Genomic DNA, 20224 nt, shown 5'->3' with positions numbered 1-20224 from the left:
AGACCCTGCACAAAGCTTAACCATCTATATCTAGAATTGATGGGGAAGTTGCCAGACAGTTGTTTGTGAATTCATACACTCTTTTGTATTAAAAAGCATGTCAGAGGGTCATGACTCTTTCATATTTTTGACCACATCCTCCAGAAGGGGAGGCCTGGTGGCACTCAGAGGAAGGACAGCAGGTTACCAAGAAGAGACTTGATACCCTATGAGCATATACAGGGGGAGGTAATCCCCCTCAGGAACAGTCATAGGGGAGGGGAATAAGGGGAAAGTGGGAGGGAAGGAAGAATGGGAGGATACAAGGGATGGGATTACCATTGAGATGTAACAAGAATAAAGTAATAAATAAAAAAATTAAATACTAGGAGAGTCATGTCTAGAAAACTACTTAGTGTATCTTTTTAATAAGTCATAAAATTATTTTCTTGGGTCTTAATTCTATTTTATAAAATCAAATAGGATAGAAATATCAAATATTGCAAGAAATTAAATCATGGTTATGTCTAATTAAACAATTTTCTTAAAACCACTGAATATTTGGCCACATTCTATGTATTTGTTCAAAATGTTTTTATATATATTTTTAACCTATTTTTTCCACACAATGCATTTTGGTCAGGCTTACTTTTCTTCATTTCCTCTCAGAACCTCTCTGCCTTCTTCCCTTCGAAAGATATGAAGTGATATCTTTGAATGACAGATGATACTTTATTACCTTTTCATGTATTTTTTATAACACAAAGGTGGCTAAAAAGGAATGTTGTAAATATTACATTTCCCTATGGGATATCATCTTGCATGACGTGTGTGTGTGTGTGTGTGTGTGTGTGTGTGTGTGTGTGTGTGTAAAACCACTGAACTCTAGTTTAAAAATCGCAAGGCTTGATGAACATGCTTATTTCATAAGCATGCACTAATTTTCTAGAAATTTCTCCAAGTTCTGAGAGCTATAAAGAAACTAACACATGTATCTTATGTATCACTGAGTTTACAGTGCAATGCTAAATAGGAATCAGATAATTTCATAAATATTTAATTATGGCTGTGATCATAATTAATCAGTCCAGGTAATATGTTATCAGTATTATTCTAGTCTAAAACATCTGTTATGATTCCCAGAGGAGATGAACTCCAGCCATGACCAGATGAGTGTTATCTTGGTAAAGGAAGTAAGAATATTAGAACAGAAGAGAATGATTCTAAGTAGTGGGAACAGAACATTCAATGATCCCTAGTAATGACGTTAAAAGGAACTATATAAAACAAGTTATAATTCAACAGTGGAATCAGCATAAGTTTTATTTCCCTCTTCATTTCTGTATTTTCTGAACTTAGTATATGGAACACATATTGTTCCTCAAGACATTACAAAAATTCTATATGTTTTAAAATTGCCTTCAACATCCATCTTCCAGTAAGCTAAGACTAAACTACATGAGTGCCCTGCTGCTCCAATTTAAATGTGTTTTCTCAGCTTAGTCTTCAGAGGCAGTGTGGAAAGGTCTAGCGTTCAAACAGCAGGTAATCTAACATGTCATCTTATCTGAAAGAGCTAAAATTGGTTAACAGACAACTCACCATTCACATGAATTGTTTAGTTTTCAGAAAAATGTTGGTTTCTAACATAGGTTTGACAGGATAAAGAATGAGAAAATTTGAGAGGTGAAAAGTGTTTTAAAATAAGAGCAACATAAATATATAAAGTGAAGTAATTATAATTATATTCTGAAAAGATGTTTGTGTTAAAATGACAACTTATTCTGTTGTATGATTTAACGCAAACTGTGATTGCTTGTTTCAAGATAATGGCATTAATTTAAAAAATGTCCAGACACCAGTAATCCCAGAAATGATTTCCATTCAAATTTGCATAGCCACTTCTTTATAGGCAGAAAAGTTTATTTTATAGAATACAATTCCTAAATTGTGACTTATTGGCTTGTTACTGAAATTAGGCAAATTTATCATAGATAAATTATCTAGGTGGTCCATTCAGTGTTCATTTAGAAATTTTATTAGCATTTTTTCATACATTTTTCTCTCTGTTAGAAATCACTTTTTAAAGTAGTATAAAAATAAAGGTCCATTTCATTCCTGTTTATTAATAATGTGCTACTTTCTCAATGAGTATAAGTATTTTTATCTTCCATTAAATTACATTATTTAGTAAAATTTGTTTCCAGATTCTCCACTACACCACTTAGACTATTCTCGTGATGTGTCAGAATGATTTCATTGCACTCATTTTACAATGCTACCTGATATCTGGCCATACAAGTTTCTTTTGTTTTTTATTTTAAAATATGTCCTCTTTATGTATTATAAGTTAAATAACACATCATTGAAATAAAAGACAAATATCAGTTAATATTAAATTAACTGATGCTTTTTGGAAGCGGATTACATTAATAAATATATTTCAGAAAATAAATTTTATTATGTATTTGTATGAGTGAATACACATGTGACTGAAGTTGTCAGCAAATACAGAAGACACTGAATCCTATGGAGCTTTTTGACCAGCCTTACATTGGTGTTCAGAACTGAAAATGGGTCCACTGCAAGAATACTACATACTTTTGCCTGCTGAGCCATCTCTCTAGCCCTTCTTTGAGGATTTTAACTATCGGTCAAATAACTATAACAAAAAATTAATGAATATTTTTTCAAGTATTGATTTTTTATTATCCTCAATTAGTCTTTCTCTATTTGAAGACAGACTTTTTAATTAAATATTTTTACATATCCATATATATTATTACACATATATACAATAAACTACCTAATGCAAGAAGAACCTTGAAACAATCAAGAATTATGTAAATGTTACTCTCATAGATAGTGTTTTGGCTATTTGTATTTGGCAGCCTTGAATGAATGAATTTTTTTAAGTTTCTTATTTACTTTTATCAGACCTTTTGGAAATTATAAATATAAAAGTTAAATCCATGTATATCATTTTAAGTAATACCTTTACAGAAAATAATGGCCAATTGTCCATAGTATAAATAAGATTTTATATATAGATTGTTGCCTTGGGCCAGCAAGAAGTATCAGTGGGTAAAAAGGCTTAGTATCAAAGCACAGAAAATGAGCTTGATCCTATATTCTCACATTGTAGAGAGAACTGACTCCCACAAGCAGTCCTCTGACCTCTACATGTGCCCTGTTGTACACACATGCATATACACACAATAAACAAATAAATAAATATAAACGATAATTATTCCCTTACATCTTTTTGTTTAACTTGAACATTTTTTCAAACCTAACTGAATAATATTTCTTTTAAATATTCAGATGTCTAACACTAATAGTTTCTACATCTAAGTATTAAGCTTGATAAAATAAAATCTACTTAAAATAGATATAACCATTGAGATGTAACAAGAATAAATTAATAATAAAAAATTTAAAAATAAAAAAACAAAGCTGCTATGAACATAAAAAAATAGATATATCTATGTTAAATTGCAGAAACATAGAATGGTTCACGTGGTTGAAACGTAATCTCATATTATTTTTAGAAGGAAAGGGAAAATGAGATCAATGTGGTGCACTTTCAGAGGAATGTACATTGCTGAGATTTTCACTGAAAGAATGAATCTCCCTCTTTAGGTCTGCAAAGCCTGTGAGCTGAAGCAATAGAAAACACTAGGCCTCTGAATAAGGCATGTCTTTAGTCTTAGACTCTGGATAAACTTTCCCAGGCCCACACTGTGCTGCTTTGCCAAAGACAGCATTTCACTGTTAGATAGCTGCAACTAATAATGAGTTCACATACTGTAAAAGTCCAGTTCATTTTCCTGGTTCTGGGGGCTGAACATGAGAGAATAAAAATCCCCATTCCTGAAAATCATCCTTAAACTTTAAAACAGTCACTTTAGCTCCATGAAACTTTCTCTTCTAAAATATTCTTATACATACCATACTATGCAGATTTTAGTTTGTGAGTCACATTTTTCTTTAAAGGATGATTGTTCATTAAGCCATGTATGTGCCATGGTATATATGGGGAAATTAAAGATCAATAGACAACTTGTAGAAATTGGTTCTGCCCTTCCATTATGTGGGGACTGAAATGGAAGGGCAGGCTTGGAGGTATGCACACTTATCTGCTGAGCCATCTCTGTGATCCTATTTATTTATCTATTTAAAGGTGGTAGAGTGAGAGCCTACTAGTGCTAGCAAAAGGATAAGTTACTATGTATGTGAATTATAGAAAAGAATCCAGGAAAAAGCAGGTGCATTACTGTGACACAGACATATAAATTCTGAAAAATCTCACATACTTTTTTCTGATAAGCTTATAGAAAGTAACTACTACATTTTGGCATTGCATTGTGCTGTGTACTATTGAGAAGACAGCTTGATATCTTGCCCAGGAGGCCTTGAGTCGTGGTCTCAAAACTGAGATCAACTTGCTGTAGCTTGGTGAACAGTACACAGTAAACATAATTAAATACAGCTAAAACAAGTGATTTCCTGACAATATGTTAATTGTCAAAATGTTTTTTATGGAAAATTTCTGTGTGTCTTTAACCTTGTATGTTGGAGTCATTTTTTTAAATTTTATTTCCACAGATTTAGAAAGGATACATACATTAATGCCATTACTTTTTGTGGCACTGAAAATATTGTTGACATTAATCCTTTCTTTGCAGAGGTGGGTGTGACAATATAGCCAGTAAGATGAAAATAGTGCAACATTCAAGATAAAGCCAATTCCAGGGAGACAAACCAAACTTGGTAAAACTCAGCACCAAAATTAAATAGAGTATTACTTACGGATACTCTTCTGAAAGCTGCTCAGCTATAGCATAGGCCGTTGGGTCTCGGTCTAAGGCATAGACAGTAATATCTGGCTCCATTTGCAGAATGGCTTTTGTGTGTCCTCCTGAACCAAATGTCATATCTAGAAAAACCTTACCAACATAGAAAAAGAAATTGCTCTTTAGCATGAAAATAACATTGTTTTCAACTACTTTAATTTGCATAAACAGACAATTTTAGAGATAGGAGCAAACATAAAAATAGTATTGCTTGCCACAAATTCATTGCACGCCATGCCCTGAATTGAGACTGGGATTTATTTTGAGTATAAGTGTTAAAAAATGCAAAACTCCAAACAAACCTGATTGGAATATCAGCAAAATAATCAATTGCACATACAGGAAAACCAAGACACATTAACATTTCACTATGAGGTAGAACTGGTCATACAGCTATGATGTGAGCTTAGGTGCCTCATAGCTAGCTGAAAGCTGGCAACGTTTCTAATAACTTCTCATCATTGGAGATGGCTTAAAATTAGTACAGCTCACTTCATACTTATTTCATGAAACACTTTCAATGAAATCTAGAGATAATCATGAAGTTGGAAATGAGAAGGGATACTCCTAAAAACAGTCACACAACAAAAATATAATATGAAAACTGAATAACTAACAAATACAAGACAAAAAACACAAAAGGATTTTTATATCTACAACATGAGACAAATTCTAAGCTTATTATTAAACTTGGTACATATGTTTGGTAAAAGCACCAAATTAACACAATTCAAGTGCCTTTAAATTTCCCCAGTGCTTAAAAGCAAGAAGGATAAAAGATATAAGAGAAGCATTATATATTGTGAGCAGGTTATATTTATGCATGTAAGTGTGTATGCAACCACTATTAATGAAAAAGGCAGCGGTGGACTTGAGAGCAAGGAGAGGTATATGGGAGGAGTTGGAGGGAGGAAAGAGAAAGAGGGAACAATTCAATTACATTATAATCTAAAAACATAAAGAAACAATTTTTAAAACGGCATTCAGTATTGTCTTCTGTAATAATATCATTTCTTGTCCAAACCATGACTCTTTAGAGACTGAAAGATTTGCCAATGATAATTTTGCCAGGATACTAAGATATATGTAGATGCAGAACTTTAAATACATAGATCATTCGAGATAGACAATGTAGGAATTAGATCTCAATCTTCTTGGTTATTTTATTTGGCCACATTAAAAACAGAATTTATACAATTACAATTGAGCAAGAAACTTGACCTGGAGCATCAGAAACATGTGCACAAATTAGATGGCTAAGGCAGATTTGGAAGTAAGGGCAGTCTCTGAGAGCTCTCATAAAGTCATGCTTTTAGTTTAATGAGATTTTTCAATAAGGTCCCTGATAGTATAAAACAAAGACAATAGTAATACTGGATACAATGAAAAATAGCCTAAGATTATCAACCAGACTTAAAACATATTTAAGTACATATGTTCAAAGTTTTATGTACCAACTTTACAAGAAAGGAAATCCATAAAATGGATTAAAGTATGTCTGTTCCTTAAACATGGTCTGGAGGAAGGACTACTTTATATGAAAGAAGTTTTCTTAATAAAGTAGAAAGAAGATGGCCATAAAACAGAAAGAGATGTAATCATGATAAAAATGTACAAACTTGTTAACATGTTTTCACTTATGCATTTTTATGTGATAAGTATATCATCTTTGTTTCTGTATGCATATCTGTGCATGTGCATGTATGTGTGTGGGTGGGTACATGTGTGTGTGTATGCGTGTGCGCGCGTGCACGTGTGTGTGTGTGTGTGTGTGTGTGTGTGTGTGTGTGTGTGTTTGTGTTTGTGTGTGTAGGTAGGTAGGTACATGTGCCTAATTTTAAGTGAGTACTGGGGCTTTAAACTTAGATTTTCATACACAGCTTTTTCCCCAGGATCAGCAGAAAAAAAATTCAGAACTTACTTAACCTTATGCTATCAGCATCAGAACATAATCATGGCTATATATTTTCTACTACTTTAAACAGTAATTTTACATTTTAAAAAATAAATGTTTAGTGGGGCTAGAGAGATGGCTCAGTGGTCAAGAGCACTAGTTGTTCTTCAATTTGAAGCAGGCTCTGTTCCCAGTACCCACATGGCAGCTCACAACCATCTGTAACTCCAGTTCTAGAGAATCCAAAAAATTTTCTTAGGCCTCTGCAGGTACCAGGCATGCACACAGTGAACAGATATATACACAAGCGAAACACAGAGATGTTAAATACAAAGAAATATTTTTAAGAAGAAACATAAACGCAAATCTAATGATCAAATGACTTCCCAGTGTATGCCTTCGTGCAAATTTGTGACTACACAAACATCTTCTGTTTTAACGCCAGAGAGTTCAGCATAATTTAAACAAAGAACTTTTACCAGGCAAAGCTCATCTGGTATAGACATCAACTAATGCCAGAACATTAGATTTAAATAAACAATTTCCATATGATTAACTTTTCCCACATCAAATAAGTTTCAATCGGTTTCTGAAAAGTCTCTGGTTTTCAAAATATTCTGGAATATGTGCAGTGATGATTATAATTTACATGATTATTTTTAACATATCATGATTATTCTCTTAAAGATGGACTATCTATCAAGAAACTTTCTGCATGAGGAGAGAAATCATTTATTACCAGGCAAATGTAATATAGCAAGCAAAAAGGGGAAATAAATGGGATTTGTGAAACCAGAAGTGAATACTACCACATGTTCTGGGTTAACAGATAACCTGATGAATCACTTTTGATTTCTAAAATTATAATATGCATTACAATTTTCCCATTCCTCTAGATAATTAATATATTAGGTCACAGTTTTCATCTTACAAGTTGATAATAAGTTAAGTAATGGATGTACTTTTTTCCCTTAGAAATTCACAAAACAGATCAACATGAGTGTTTTAAATGATCCTTTTCATAAGCCTCTTCTATAAATATGTCACAAATGTAATCTCATGATCCTAGCTCATCTTACTTGCTATAAATTACTTACTTAAAAAAATCAACCTTACTATTGACAGCGAATTTGTTCTAGGTAATTTATTTATTAACTGCATAGCAATAACAATATTGTTTTAGTTCTGTGAGCTTCGGGAATGTCTCCTAAGAATAAATGGATGTGATTTTACAGCTTACCAAATGTGTGAGAATTTTCCTACCTGCTCTAGTGAAGACTCAGGGAACAGAACAGACAAGTGGAAATACTCAGCTTTTTAAAAGGAAAAGCATGTAAGATGCAGCAGCTTAAGATGATATCAGCAACTGACAGGAGACAACTCCAGCTTACCAGCTGGAGTCTTCAGAGTATTCTTCCTTTTTCTTTTTCTTTCTTTCTTTCTTTTTTTTTTTTTTTTTTGCGTGTGTGTGTTTTGTTTTGTTTTGTTTTGAGACAGGGTCTCTCTGTGTAGCCTTGGCTGTTCTGGAGTTGCTTTGTAGACAAAGCTGGCCTTGAACTCACAATGATATGCCTGCCTCTGCCTTCCAAGTGATGGGATTAAAGGTGTGTACCACCACGCCCAGCCCTCAGTGTTCTTTCTAAAAAAAATAAAAGGAAGGGAATCATAGAGGAAGAGTGCAAATAAACACCTAAATAGTGTAATGTGTATCATGACTGACATGGAAATGCTAAACAAGAAAATTCAACCAACTGTGGATCAGCCATCCTCACAGGGATTGATTGGATTCTAGAAAAATGTCTTTAATCCATGTTTTCTCTGTCTCTTCTGTCACTTCCTGTCTCTCAGTTGTTACCTTTGCTTTCTCCTTCACTCCATTGCACTCTTTGGTCCAGAATGAGTTCTAAAATGTGCCTATGTATCTCCTGCAATCTTCCTTCTATTCTTATGGAGATACTTTTAGGATATATGTTCATTATGAGTTGTTGTTTGGGTTTTTTTTTTTTTTGGCATAGGGAATATAATTTTATATTTCCTATCTTTTGGAGACCACCAAAAACATCTTAGTGCAAAGCACAGCATCTTTTAATAAAAATAAAAAATTTTTATTTTAATACAAATAAAAGATGCTGGTTAAACAGGAGGAAATGTGTATAAGAAAAGATACTTCTCTGCAATTAGAGAAAAACGGTGGGTAGGTCATGACTTGATAAGTGTAAAATGTGAACACTTTGCTGGATGATGGAATGGAAGGATGAACCCTCAGTAATGGATTCCCAGTATTTCTTGTCCCTCATGGCACAACAGAGAATGACTTTGGTTTTTGGTGGGTATGTATAGACAGAAAAAAAATGCATAAAGTGAGAAATGGCATTCAGGCATCTGTGCACTGCAGGATGAGGGGGTTTGTAAGACACTGTTTTCTCAGAATAAAACTAAAATGGTTCAAAGAAGAAAACACTATTTTCAACTTAATGTGGTGGCATTAGTGTAGAGCAATGGGACACTAATTCATGTTTGTTGATATGATGTAAACAAAAGAGCCATGGATCCCCTGGTCACCAAACAGATGTAGGCCATACTGATCTGTAGAGAAATTTAATTCAGCAACATGACTACTCTGATCACATCCAAAGACATTCTAGGTCTACGTGATCTCCTGGATGCAAACACCCTTAGTACATACCTTAATCCCAAAAAATGAAGGTAAAGTTAGTTTGTAGAAGGAAGGACTGCTGTTTGTTTGAAAGTGGTGTCTACTTGAGAGACAGAGAAGGATTTGACAGAATAGAATATGCCCAACTCTCACAAGAGCAAATGTCTCCATCACACTCAAACACAACTACTATGCAACCATTTCATTTTGTACATATTCCATGGATAAAACAAATGTTCTTTACATGTTACCTGGAATAAATATTACTTGCTCTATGTCACAGACGCTGATGAAGACAAACTTACTGAAGCGTTATAGTTTTAAGATTGATTTTTGAAATTAGAAAATAGTAACAAAAATTAAACTGAAGCATGTAAAACCAAAACACCATGGGTGGATAAAGCTAGCAATCATACATAATTTTAACTCAATTCCATACTTATACAAACTTTTGTCTCTGACGATACTTTAGCCCTATATTTGCCTGCATGCCTCTCATGTTTGGAAGATTCTAAGACTAGGGTAATTCTCCTCACTGAAGACGAAAAGTGATAGAGATCAGTGTATCTGGAATCATCCACAGAGACTCAGAAATTGATAATTTAATTTCTTTTCAATATAGCAGCTCATATTATTAAAAAATTTCACATTAGAACACCAGTGCTAAAATTGGGTATGAAGAAATTTTTAGCCATGAACAGCATGAGGGCAGATCTCCCAGTTACATTTTCCTAATGTTGATTAGTCATTTCCAATCTGTGCAAGATTTTTAATAGTAAGTTACCATCTGAATGTGGAAACAATATGGCCTGGCTTCACTTTAAGATTTCTTTCTAAGATATTTTTTCTTCTGGCAATTTTTAATTTTGATTTTTTCATGACAAAAAAGTGCTTTAAAAATATTTACAGTTAAATTTCACCTGTCAACAATAAATTTCAAGGATCCAAGATGGCAGAGCTCACCTTGTTTGACCAGCAAGACAGCAGTGACTGACAATAACCTAAGGACTGAACTGACAACTACAAAACACCAATGCTGTTGTACCTCCGGTGAGAGAGGTTAAACTGTGCAGAGCATAAATGGGTCTGGCCTCAGGCCACCGGGATAATCTGCAGAAAGCTTCCCAGTCCCTGCAAGGACCATGCGCAGAGCAGGAGCTCCAGAGTCGGGCCTCGGCTCACCCGGCAGAGCACAGTTTCTGGCCTCGAGGGCCAGGAGAGAGCTATAGACTGATGGAACTCCAGTGTCTGCGGCTGCTGGACCACAGAAGACCCCACAGCCTAGAAAATAAGTGGCGATCTAAGGCTGCCAGGCCAAATGACAGAAAGTTCCCCTGTCCCTTCAGATGCCCCCGTGCCAGGGTTTGGCCACAGATCACATGACAGCAGCACACTCTCTGATCCCCCGGGGGACAGAGAGAACTACTGGCTCATAAAGCACTAGGGACACACATTGCCTTCTGACACCTCGAGGAAGCAGGCCCACTGGAGCAACTTTCTGCTCCTCAGCTCACCCGGTTCACAGTCAGGGAGCCAACAGAGACAGTGATATCACCAGAGGTACCTGGGCTCCCCAGGTCATAAACAGGGAGCCACCAGAGACAGGGAGCTCAGCAGAAGTGAGTAGGGTGCAGAATCTAAGCCCCAATATCTATCTACCACCAAACTCTCTGAATATCAGAGACGACCAAACCAGGTAACACCAGAGACAACACAGTGGGAAGAGGTCAGGGTAACAACAAAAGCAACAACTCCAAGGACCACTTGATAACACCAGAGATCAGCAGTTCCACCACCACAAAAAGCCCTGAAGATGCTATCACATCTGATGCACAAGAGATAGATTTCAAATCTGAGGTTTGAAAATGATAGAGCTCTTAAAGGGGAAAAATAAATCCCTCAAACTAGAACAAAAATACACAAAGAAAAATATGAAAAAATTCAACAAATAACTTAAAACATAAGTGAAAGACAGGAAACTACAATCAAACAGGAATGGGAATGAATAAAAGGATTTAAGACCTAAAACCAGAGACAGATGGAATATATAAGGCACAATCTGAGACAACCCTGGAAATGGAAAAACTAGGAAGAGGACAAGATATACAGACACAAGCATCATCAACAAAATTCAAGAGAATGAAGAGAGAATCTCAGAAGATATGACTGAAGAAACCAATACAATACTCAAAGGAAAAGTTAAATATAAAAAGGTCCTGATTCAGAACATCCAAGAAATATGGGATACTATGAAAAGGCCAAACATAAGAATAATAGGAATAAGAGAAAAAGAGGACTCACAGCTCCAAGACTCAGAAAATACTTTAAACAAAATCATAGAAGAAAACTTCCTCAACTTAAAGAAAGAAATGCCCACAAATATACAAGAAGCCTACAGAACTCCAAATAGATTGGACAAGAAAAGAAAATCCTCCTGCCATATAATAATCAAAACACTAAACATACAGAACAAAGGAAGACTGTTAAAAGCAGCAAGAGAAAAAGGCCAAGTCACATACAAAGGCAAAAGTATCAGAATCACATCAAACTTCTCAACAGAGACAAAGAAGGCAAGAAAAGCCTGGGCAGATGTTATGCAGACATTAAGAGACCACAGATGCCAACCCAGACTAGTATCTTTCAGCACTTTCAATCACCATAGAGGGAGAAAAAAAGATATTCCATGACAAAACCAACTTTAAACAATGTGCAACCACAAATCCAACTCTACAGAAGATACTAGAAGGAAAACTCCAACCCAAGGAGGCTAACTTTACCCAGGAAAACAAAGGAAATGAATAACCCCCCATCCACAAAACCAAAAGAAAGACAACATACACACACACTCTACCACCACCAACATCAAAAAGCAGGAACCAATAACCACTGGTCATTAATATCTGTGAACATCAATGGCCTCAAATCTCCAATAAAGAGACAGAGAATGGATGTGAAAGCAGGACACATCATTGTGCTAAAAACAAAAAACATACCTCAGCAATAAAGATAGATATTGCCTTGGACACAAGAAGTAAGCTGATAAAACAGACTTTCCACCAAAACCAATCAAAAGCGATGGGGAAAGACACATCATACTCATCAAAAGAAAAATATACCAAGAGGTTCTCAATTTTGAATATCTATGTCCCAAATACAGGAGCACTCAATTTGTAAAAGAAACATTACTAAAACTTAAATAACACATCCAAAACCACACAATAATAAGCGGAGACTTCAACATCACACTCTCCCCAATAGACAGATCACCAAGACAGAAACTAAATAGGGAGAAAAATGAAATTAATAGATGCCATGAATAGAATGCACCTAACTGATATCTATAGAACATTTCACCCACACACAAAAGAATACACTTTCTTCTCAACACTGCATGGAACCTTCTCAAAAATTGACCATATACTGGGTCAGAAAGAGAACCTCAAGAGACAGAAAAAGGTCAGAATAAACCCTTGCATCTTATCAGCCCACTATGGATTAAAACTGGAACTCAAAAACAACAGAAACAACAGAAAGCCTACAAATTCATGGAAACTGAACAACTCCCTACATAATGAACTTTGGGTAAGGGATGAAATAAAAAAGGAAATTAAAAACATCCTAGAAGTCAATAATAATGACGGTACAACATATTCAAACTTATGGGACACAACGAAAGCTGTGCTAAGATGAAAGTTGATAGCACTAAATGCCTTTATAAAGATATTGGAGAAATCCCATACTAGCAACTTAACAGCAAACATGCAAGCTCTAGAACAAAAAGAAACAGACACATCAAAGAGGAGTGATGGCTGGAAATCATCAAACTCAGGGCTAACCAAAGAATGCATGAAACCATGAGCTGGTTCTTTGAGAAGCCACACCCTTATCAATAGCCAAAAATACTATAATAATATAAAGCATGTTGGTGTAACTCAAACCAAGCAAGTGAAATGCTTATATGAAAAAAAACCTTCAAATCTCTAAAACAAATTGAAGATATCAGAAGATGGAAAGATCTCCCATGCCCATGGATCAGGAGGATCAACATATTAAAAATGGTCATCTTACCAAAAGCAATCTACAGATTCAATGCAATTCCCATTAAAATTCCTAAACAGTTGTTTACCAGCCTTGAAAAATCAACTCTCACTTCATATGGAAAAAGAAAAACTCCAGAATAGCTAAAACAATTCTGTACAAAAAAAGATCTTCTGGAGGAATCTCTATCCCGGATCTCAAGCTGTACTATAAAGTATGGTACTGGTATAGAAATAAGGTAGTTGATCAGTGGAACTGAATCAAAGACCCAGAAATAAATGCACACACCTATGGACACTTGATTTTTGACAAAGAAGCCAATCCATACAATGGAAAAAAGAAAGCATCCTCAACAAATGGTGGTGGTCTAACTAGATGTAAACATGTAGAAAAATGCAAGTAGATCCCTTTTTATCACCCTGCACAAAACTAAAGTTCAAGTGGATTAAAGGCCTCAAGATAAAACCAGACACACTAAATCTGTTAGAAGAAAAAATGGAGAAGAGTCTTGAACTCATTGGCACCAGAGTTGAACAGAACACCAACTTCAACAACTAATAAATGGAACCTCATGAAAATGAAAGGCTTCTGTAAGGCAAAGGTCACTGTAAACAGAACAAAATGGCAGCCTACAGACTGGGAAAAGATGTTCACCAACCCTATATCTGACAAAGGCCTAATATGAAAAATATATGAAGAACTAAAGAAGACCTTCAGGTCTGGCAGATCTGGATGCAGGGGAGTCTGCTCAAACTACTGTAACAACCAAGACAATGCATGCAGTAAACCTAGAACCCTTATTCAGGTCTTGCCAATGGACAGCACATTCTCCACAGCTGTGTGGAGAGCAGGGACTGAATCTGACATGAATTCTGGTGCCCACTATGTGACCACTTCCCCTTGGTGGAGAGGCTAGTGGCACTCAGAGGAAAGGTAAGCAGGCTACCAGGATGAGACCTGATAGACTGTGACCATCTGGCAAGTCAGGAGGTCCCCTTCTGTCACAGACCTAGGGGGAAGGGAATAAGGTGAAAGAGGGAGGAGGGATGGGACCATACAAGTGAGGGGATAACAATTGAAATGTAATATGAATAAATTATTTACATAAAAATAAAGAACACCTAGAAAAAAACAAAAAAGAAATTGAACATCACCAAACAAAATAACCAAATTAAAAAAACAGGGTACAGAGCTAAATAGAGAATTCTCAGCAGAGAAATATTGAACAGATGAGAAACACTTAAAGAAATGCTCAACATCTCTAGTCATCAGGGGAATGCATTCATTCATAATCTGTATATACATTGATTATTCCGTATTGAGAAGGCCATAGGAGACAATACAAATATTGTATATGGGCTCTCTAGTTTAACTGATGTGGGGGCTTGAGCATTGTAAGTAACTGTATGTAAGTATATAAGTAATTGTATATAAATAATTGTAACATCAATGAAAATGAAATCTACACTATAAGAAGGAAGAAAAGAGTAACAGGAGAAATGAACAATCTTCTGGTACTTTCCAGAAGTTTTTCTATTTATTGTAACTTATTCCTTTCTTTAGTCCATATGTTAGTTACTACTGTAAACCAGAGAACTTAGGGGAAAATGTTGAGATGGTATCAAGTCAATTTATGTCATTGCTGAAAGGCAGAGGCAAAGAATTTATATCATTTTAGATAAAAATGAATCTATTTGAACATTATTCTTTTCAGTGATAGTGGGAAAGGAACACATGGCCATGTGCATGTTAGACAAGTACCAAGGAATTTTAGAAGTGTAAGCCCTTCCCAAATAATTCTTAAGAGCCAATACCATTAAATGGATAGCAGGATTTAACACATAGTGGTTAAGGGGCTTCTTTAAAAAGAGTACCCAGGTAGCATGCAAGAACAGGCTGAAGTAAGGAAAGTTAGTAACAAGAATATAACAGCTACATTCACTCAATGATTATTTTGCCTAAAGAACAACCTGAAACATTTCATCTTTATTATTTATTTCTTGATAAGTAAATAAAATCTTACATGCAAACAAGACAGCTGGGATATCTTAACAATGCTTTACAGAGGATAAAAAATAAATTAAGAAAGGGTTAATTAAATCAAGCTGTCTAATCACAATGAACGTCAGGTACATACTGCAAAAACAGTTTGTTTCCAGAACCTATATCATGATTTACTTTTCTTTTATATCAATAGAATAGATTAGGAAAAGTTTGAGAAATAAAAACATGTCATAAAGTATGGCATTTAGGTACAGAAGTGTCATAGAAACCACCTATTACACAATGAGATGTTCAACACTACTGCACATTACAGAACACTGTCTCGAGTTAAAGTATGATTGTTTTCTGTTTTGAATTGACCATAGCTCTCATTACTCAAAAATGCCCCTCACAAGACTGGACGATCCAACATTTCCTCCTGGAGAGAACTCATCAGACAGAAGAGGTGCAGCAACAACAGGCTCTGTACTTTAAAAATTCATGTAATCTTTAGAACTCCTAAAAATTCTCATCTCACAAAAATATATAACAAGGACACTTCAGAAAATACAAGTTGGTGGCACAATTAGGACAGAGTCAGAAATAAGATAAACATTTCTTGTGTGTGGGAGGGGAAAGTGTGTGTGTGTGTGTGTGTGTGTGTGTGTGTGTGTGTTGTGTGTGTGTGTGTTGTGTGTGTGTGCTCAGCAGTGCATGTAGGTGTGTAGGGCACAGGTCAACTTTGGGTGTTTTCCTATACCAATCCTGCCTCTGTTCTTGAGACAAAGTCTCTAACTGGCCTGGAACTTACTGTTTTGGCTAGAATGACTAGGTGGCCATCCCCTGGAATATATCCTTCTCTAACCTAATTACTGGAGATACAGAAAGGTTGCACCATGCCAGGCTTTTACGTACTTGGTATGGAATTTGTACTGAAGCTTTTGTACTTGGGCAACAAGGACTTCACCCGTTGAGACATCTCTGCAGCTCAGAGAAGTGTTTCTCCTCTCTTCGTTCTATATAGCCCTAATACCTTGAGCTAAGCATGATGACATGAATCTGTAAACTCAGTACACAGTTCTTGGGAAGTTGATAGAGAATATCTTCAGTTCTAGACCTATCTAGGAAGTGCTATATAACAAAACCATGACTCAACTTTACAAATAAAAATGGTAGTGGAATACCATTTTTGATACCAGAAGAGAAAATGGAAAGTATGAGAAGATTGAGGTAGCTACTTTAAAAAAAAAAAAAAAAAGGTATCACAAGAATTTCACTGTGGATTATGGTCATTTGGTTCTCCATCTGGGCACCCCCACAGGCATCGTATCTGGTGTTGGCTGGGGCTCTTATTGCTGGAAGGATACTGCCAATGAAACAGCTACTCTGATGTCCTTTGTAAAACATTCAGCCAGGTAGATATGAAGGGTCTGGTGTAATAACAGCTGATTACACAGTTACACTTTGATATGGCAAACAAAACATATGTCAATCTAGATTTAAGAAGGTTTTGTTCCTCTCCAGGACTCTGATGCATGGTACAGTCAGATGTATACTTACTTTTTACCTTATCAAACAGGACTTACATTTATCATGATGTCTAGGAATTTTCCATCATTAACATTGCCTCTTAATGTCTCCCTGTTCGTTGTAATAGATGAGACCTTATGGTAAACCTCTGAACTTAAGTTTTGCAATGAAAAGCTACGCAAAAGCTGGGCGTGGTGGTGCACCCCTTTAATCCCAGCACTCGGGAGGCAGAGGCAGGCGGATTGCTGTGAGTTCGAGGCCAGCCTGGTCTACAAAGTGAGTCCAGAACAGTCAAGGCTACACAGAGAAACCCTGTCTCGAAAAGCCAAAAAAAAAAAAAAAAAAAAAAAAAAAAAAAAAAAAAAAAAAAAGAAAAGAAAAGAAAACAAAAGAAAAGAAAACAAAAGCTACGCAAACTCCCAACCCAAACCAATAGCTTTCACATGGTACATACCTTACAGTGGGATAATGGTAGCAAAGACATAATCAATCTTGCTGATGCACATGACAAAACTTGGTAAGAGTTCTTTGGATTTTTTTTTTTTTTGCCTGTTCTTTTCCTATAATAAAGATAAACCTGTCCTGGCTGTTTTCATAACTACACTCTTGGAATCATATTAATACCACCAGTCTCAGTTTTATATGTTACAGATGCTACCTCATGAGCCATGGCTGTATGCTGTCATTAAATGGCTGTCATATGTTCTTCTGAATCTTTGCCACTGGTTAAGTTTTAAGCTGGCCTCTTAATCAACCATCCTCTTAGGCAGTCTGCTGAGCCAACCTACAAGTTCCATTTGTCAATTCAAAGGAGTTTGCGCAGTCTATGCCCCAGAGCCCTAAGAGCTCTTAGCTATGCCCCCGAGAGAGGGAGAGACTTTGAGTTAAACAGATTCCTAAAAGATTCCCAGATAAGAATGCATGCAGATAGATAATAAAGAAGGAAGTTTCAGCTTCTCCCCTACCCTACAAACCCTGCAGCGAAGATCTGAAAGGCTTTTGCTCCAGCCAATAAGTCCCCCCCTTACTGGAGGATCAATCCATGTTTTCCTCAAAGTTCTGGACTGAATCAGCCTCCCTGGCTTTTGACAAACTGACCAGCCCTAAATTAGAGTTGTTCAAATACCCTTAAACTCTCCAGTCCTTGAGGAGCAACTGGATTAGGCCAACTGAGTACCCTCTCTATTTACAGAATCTCCCTCCCTGCCCCCTCCCCTTACCTTTCATGTTTATTCTTTAACTTTAGTGAAAGCCCTTTTCCACTTAGTTGACTTTGTGTGTGTGTGTGTGTGTGTGTGTAAAACATTATACAAAAGGAATTTTGCTGTGTAAGTCTGATCATTTTGTGTTATAAACTTGAAGCAGTGAAATGAAGGCACTTCTGGGGGAAGGTTTGGAAAAAATACTAAAAAAATAAAATCTACTGTTATAATTCTTCAGTCTTCAGTAATGCATATATTAGCAAAGAAGTGTGACTTCCAACAGTGCTTTTAAAAAAATCAAGTTCTAATCATATATTTAAAACTCTTCCTAATAAAAGAAGCTCAATGCATGTGAAAATGCTAAGTTAATCTGATTGCATATACACACTATGAAGCAGCCTAGGGAATACCTGGAGTCACCCTGGAGGTGACTCAGCACACACAATATAAGGGAGACTGTTAGATGGATGTGGTGACAAATGAGATTTCTGACAAGGTTATTTGAACATTCTAATAAAAATAATGTGTATGGCTAGTTCCAGGCCTACTGCCCATGATGCTCAGCCACCTTTGCTTGATGAGTTATTTTTTCTCTTCCTCCCCCTTCCCCTGGTCCTACTTACAAACCCCTTTTGTTATGGGCCCACTTGGCCAGGTAAGGTACTTCTTTCCTTTCGCATTCCCCTCTACCACTACCCACATCCCACAGAACAAAATGGTGCCATTTTGTTCTAATTAAGGAATCAATTAGTCTGAAAAAGTATCACAATACTAAACATATATGCATCAAACTGTGGTGCACCCATTATGAGATAGAGATAACATACCAAAGGAATTAAAGACAGATTAAGTAACAAAATCTCAATAATAGTAAGAGATTTCAATAGCCAAATATCTCCAGTAGATAGGTCAATTTGGTCAAAAATAAAAGAGAAACCTCAAAAATTAAGTGACACCTTCCATTAAATGGACTAGCATATATTTACAGAATATGCCACTGAAATGCCAAAATATATACAATATACTCAGTAGCACATGGGAGCATCTCCAAAATAGACAACATGCTGTACACAACTCAAATCTTAACAATACAAAAAACTAAAGTAATCCCATCTATACTATTTGACCCATCATACAATGAAACTGAAAATCAGCAACAAACAAAAGAGTTTGGGAAAAATGTAACGTCGTGGAGATTAAAGAGCTCCTCACTGAACAATGAGTGGATCAAAGACACAATTAAGAAAGAAATAAAAATTTCAAACTGTAAAAAAATGAATAAAAAAAAAAAAACCTCTGGAACATACTGAGCATAGTTCAAGAGGAAATTTATAACACTAAGTGACAATTTTAAAAGCTTAGAAATAATACATATAAATGACTTAATAATACAGCTTAAGAATTTGGATGTGTTAGAAAATGGGAAGTGGGAGGGAGGAAGTGTGCAGTGATATATTTAGTATATATTGTACATATGTATAAAAATTCCCAAGAATAAAACAATCTAAAAAGATATAAAATTTTAAAAGCATGTGTGTATATCTACATATATGTATGCACACGTATAAGCAATTACTAAAGATTATCACTGACTTCACTCAAGCTTTGACTGTGTTTTCTGACAAGGAGATAGATCTTATGCTAATAAATTTGTGGCCACCAAGTTAAATTAGAACATACCTATTTGTGAACATTACGGGTCAATCTTACAGGTAGGGTACATTTTCAACATTTTTCCTACCAAGTCCCTTGACTCATTACGGTCTTTTGATGCTCCCTGTAGTATTGTCTGCTAAGCACTTACTTTGCTTTATTTGTAAGTATTACACAGGCTTATATAAAAGAAGAAAATCCCTCAAAAGAACATAAAAGTTACATCACAAACAAAAAAAAAATCAATGCATTTTATAACTTTACCCTTTTTCCATTTTATCAGGAGAGCTGGTGTTAGAATGATGACCCACACTGCACAACTTCCCAAACACTTCATCTGGTACCTTCAACTGCATCTATTTACACATGAAACATTTCTTTCCTGTAACAAACTGTATATTCTGTCAACTTTACAAATATGTTCTTTAATTAC

General features: G+C 35.6%; 1 protein-coding gene across 1 annotated transcript in view; it reads right to left on the bottom strand.

The window, feature by feature from the left end:
* The window catches only part of METTL15 (methyltransferase 15, mitochondrial 12S rRNA N4-cytidine), a gene marked incomplete at its 5' end in the record, with an annotated part of 168032 nt that overhangs the window by 78426 nt on the left and 69382 nt on the right, over positions 1 to 20224 (bottom strand). Inside the window, one exon of the mRNA XM_084775190.1 lies at positions 4792 to 4928. Within this exon, the coding sequence (XP_084631316.1) occupies positions 4792 to 4928 (137 nt within the window). The remainder of the gene's footprint in view (positions 1 to 4791; positions 4929 to 20224) is intronic.

Source organism: Acomys minous, assembly GCF_964271855.1.
Source record: "Acomys minous genome assembly, chromosome: 3".
In the NCBI taxonomy this organism is placed as follows: Eukaryota; Metazoa; Chordata; class Mammalia; order Rodentia; family Muridae; genus Acomys; species Acomys minous.
Note: the sequence above shows the minus strand (reverse complement) of the source record. Positions and strands in the feature narration are given on the sequence as shown.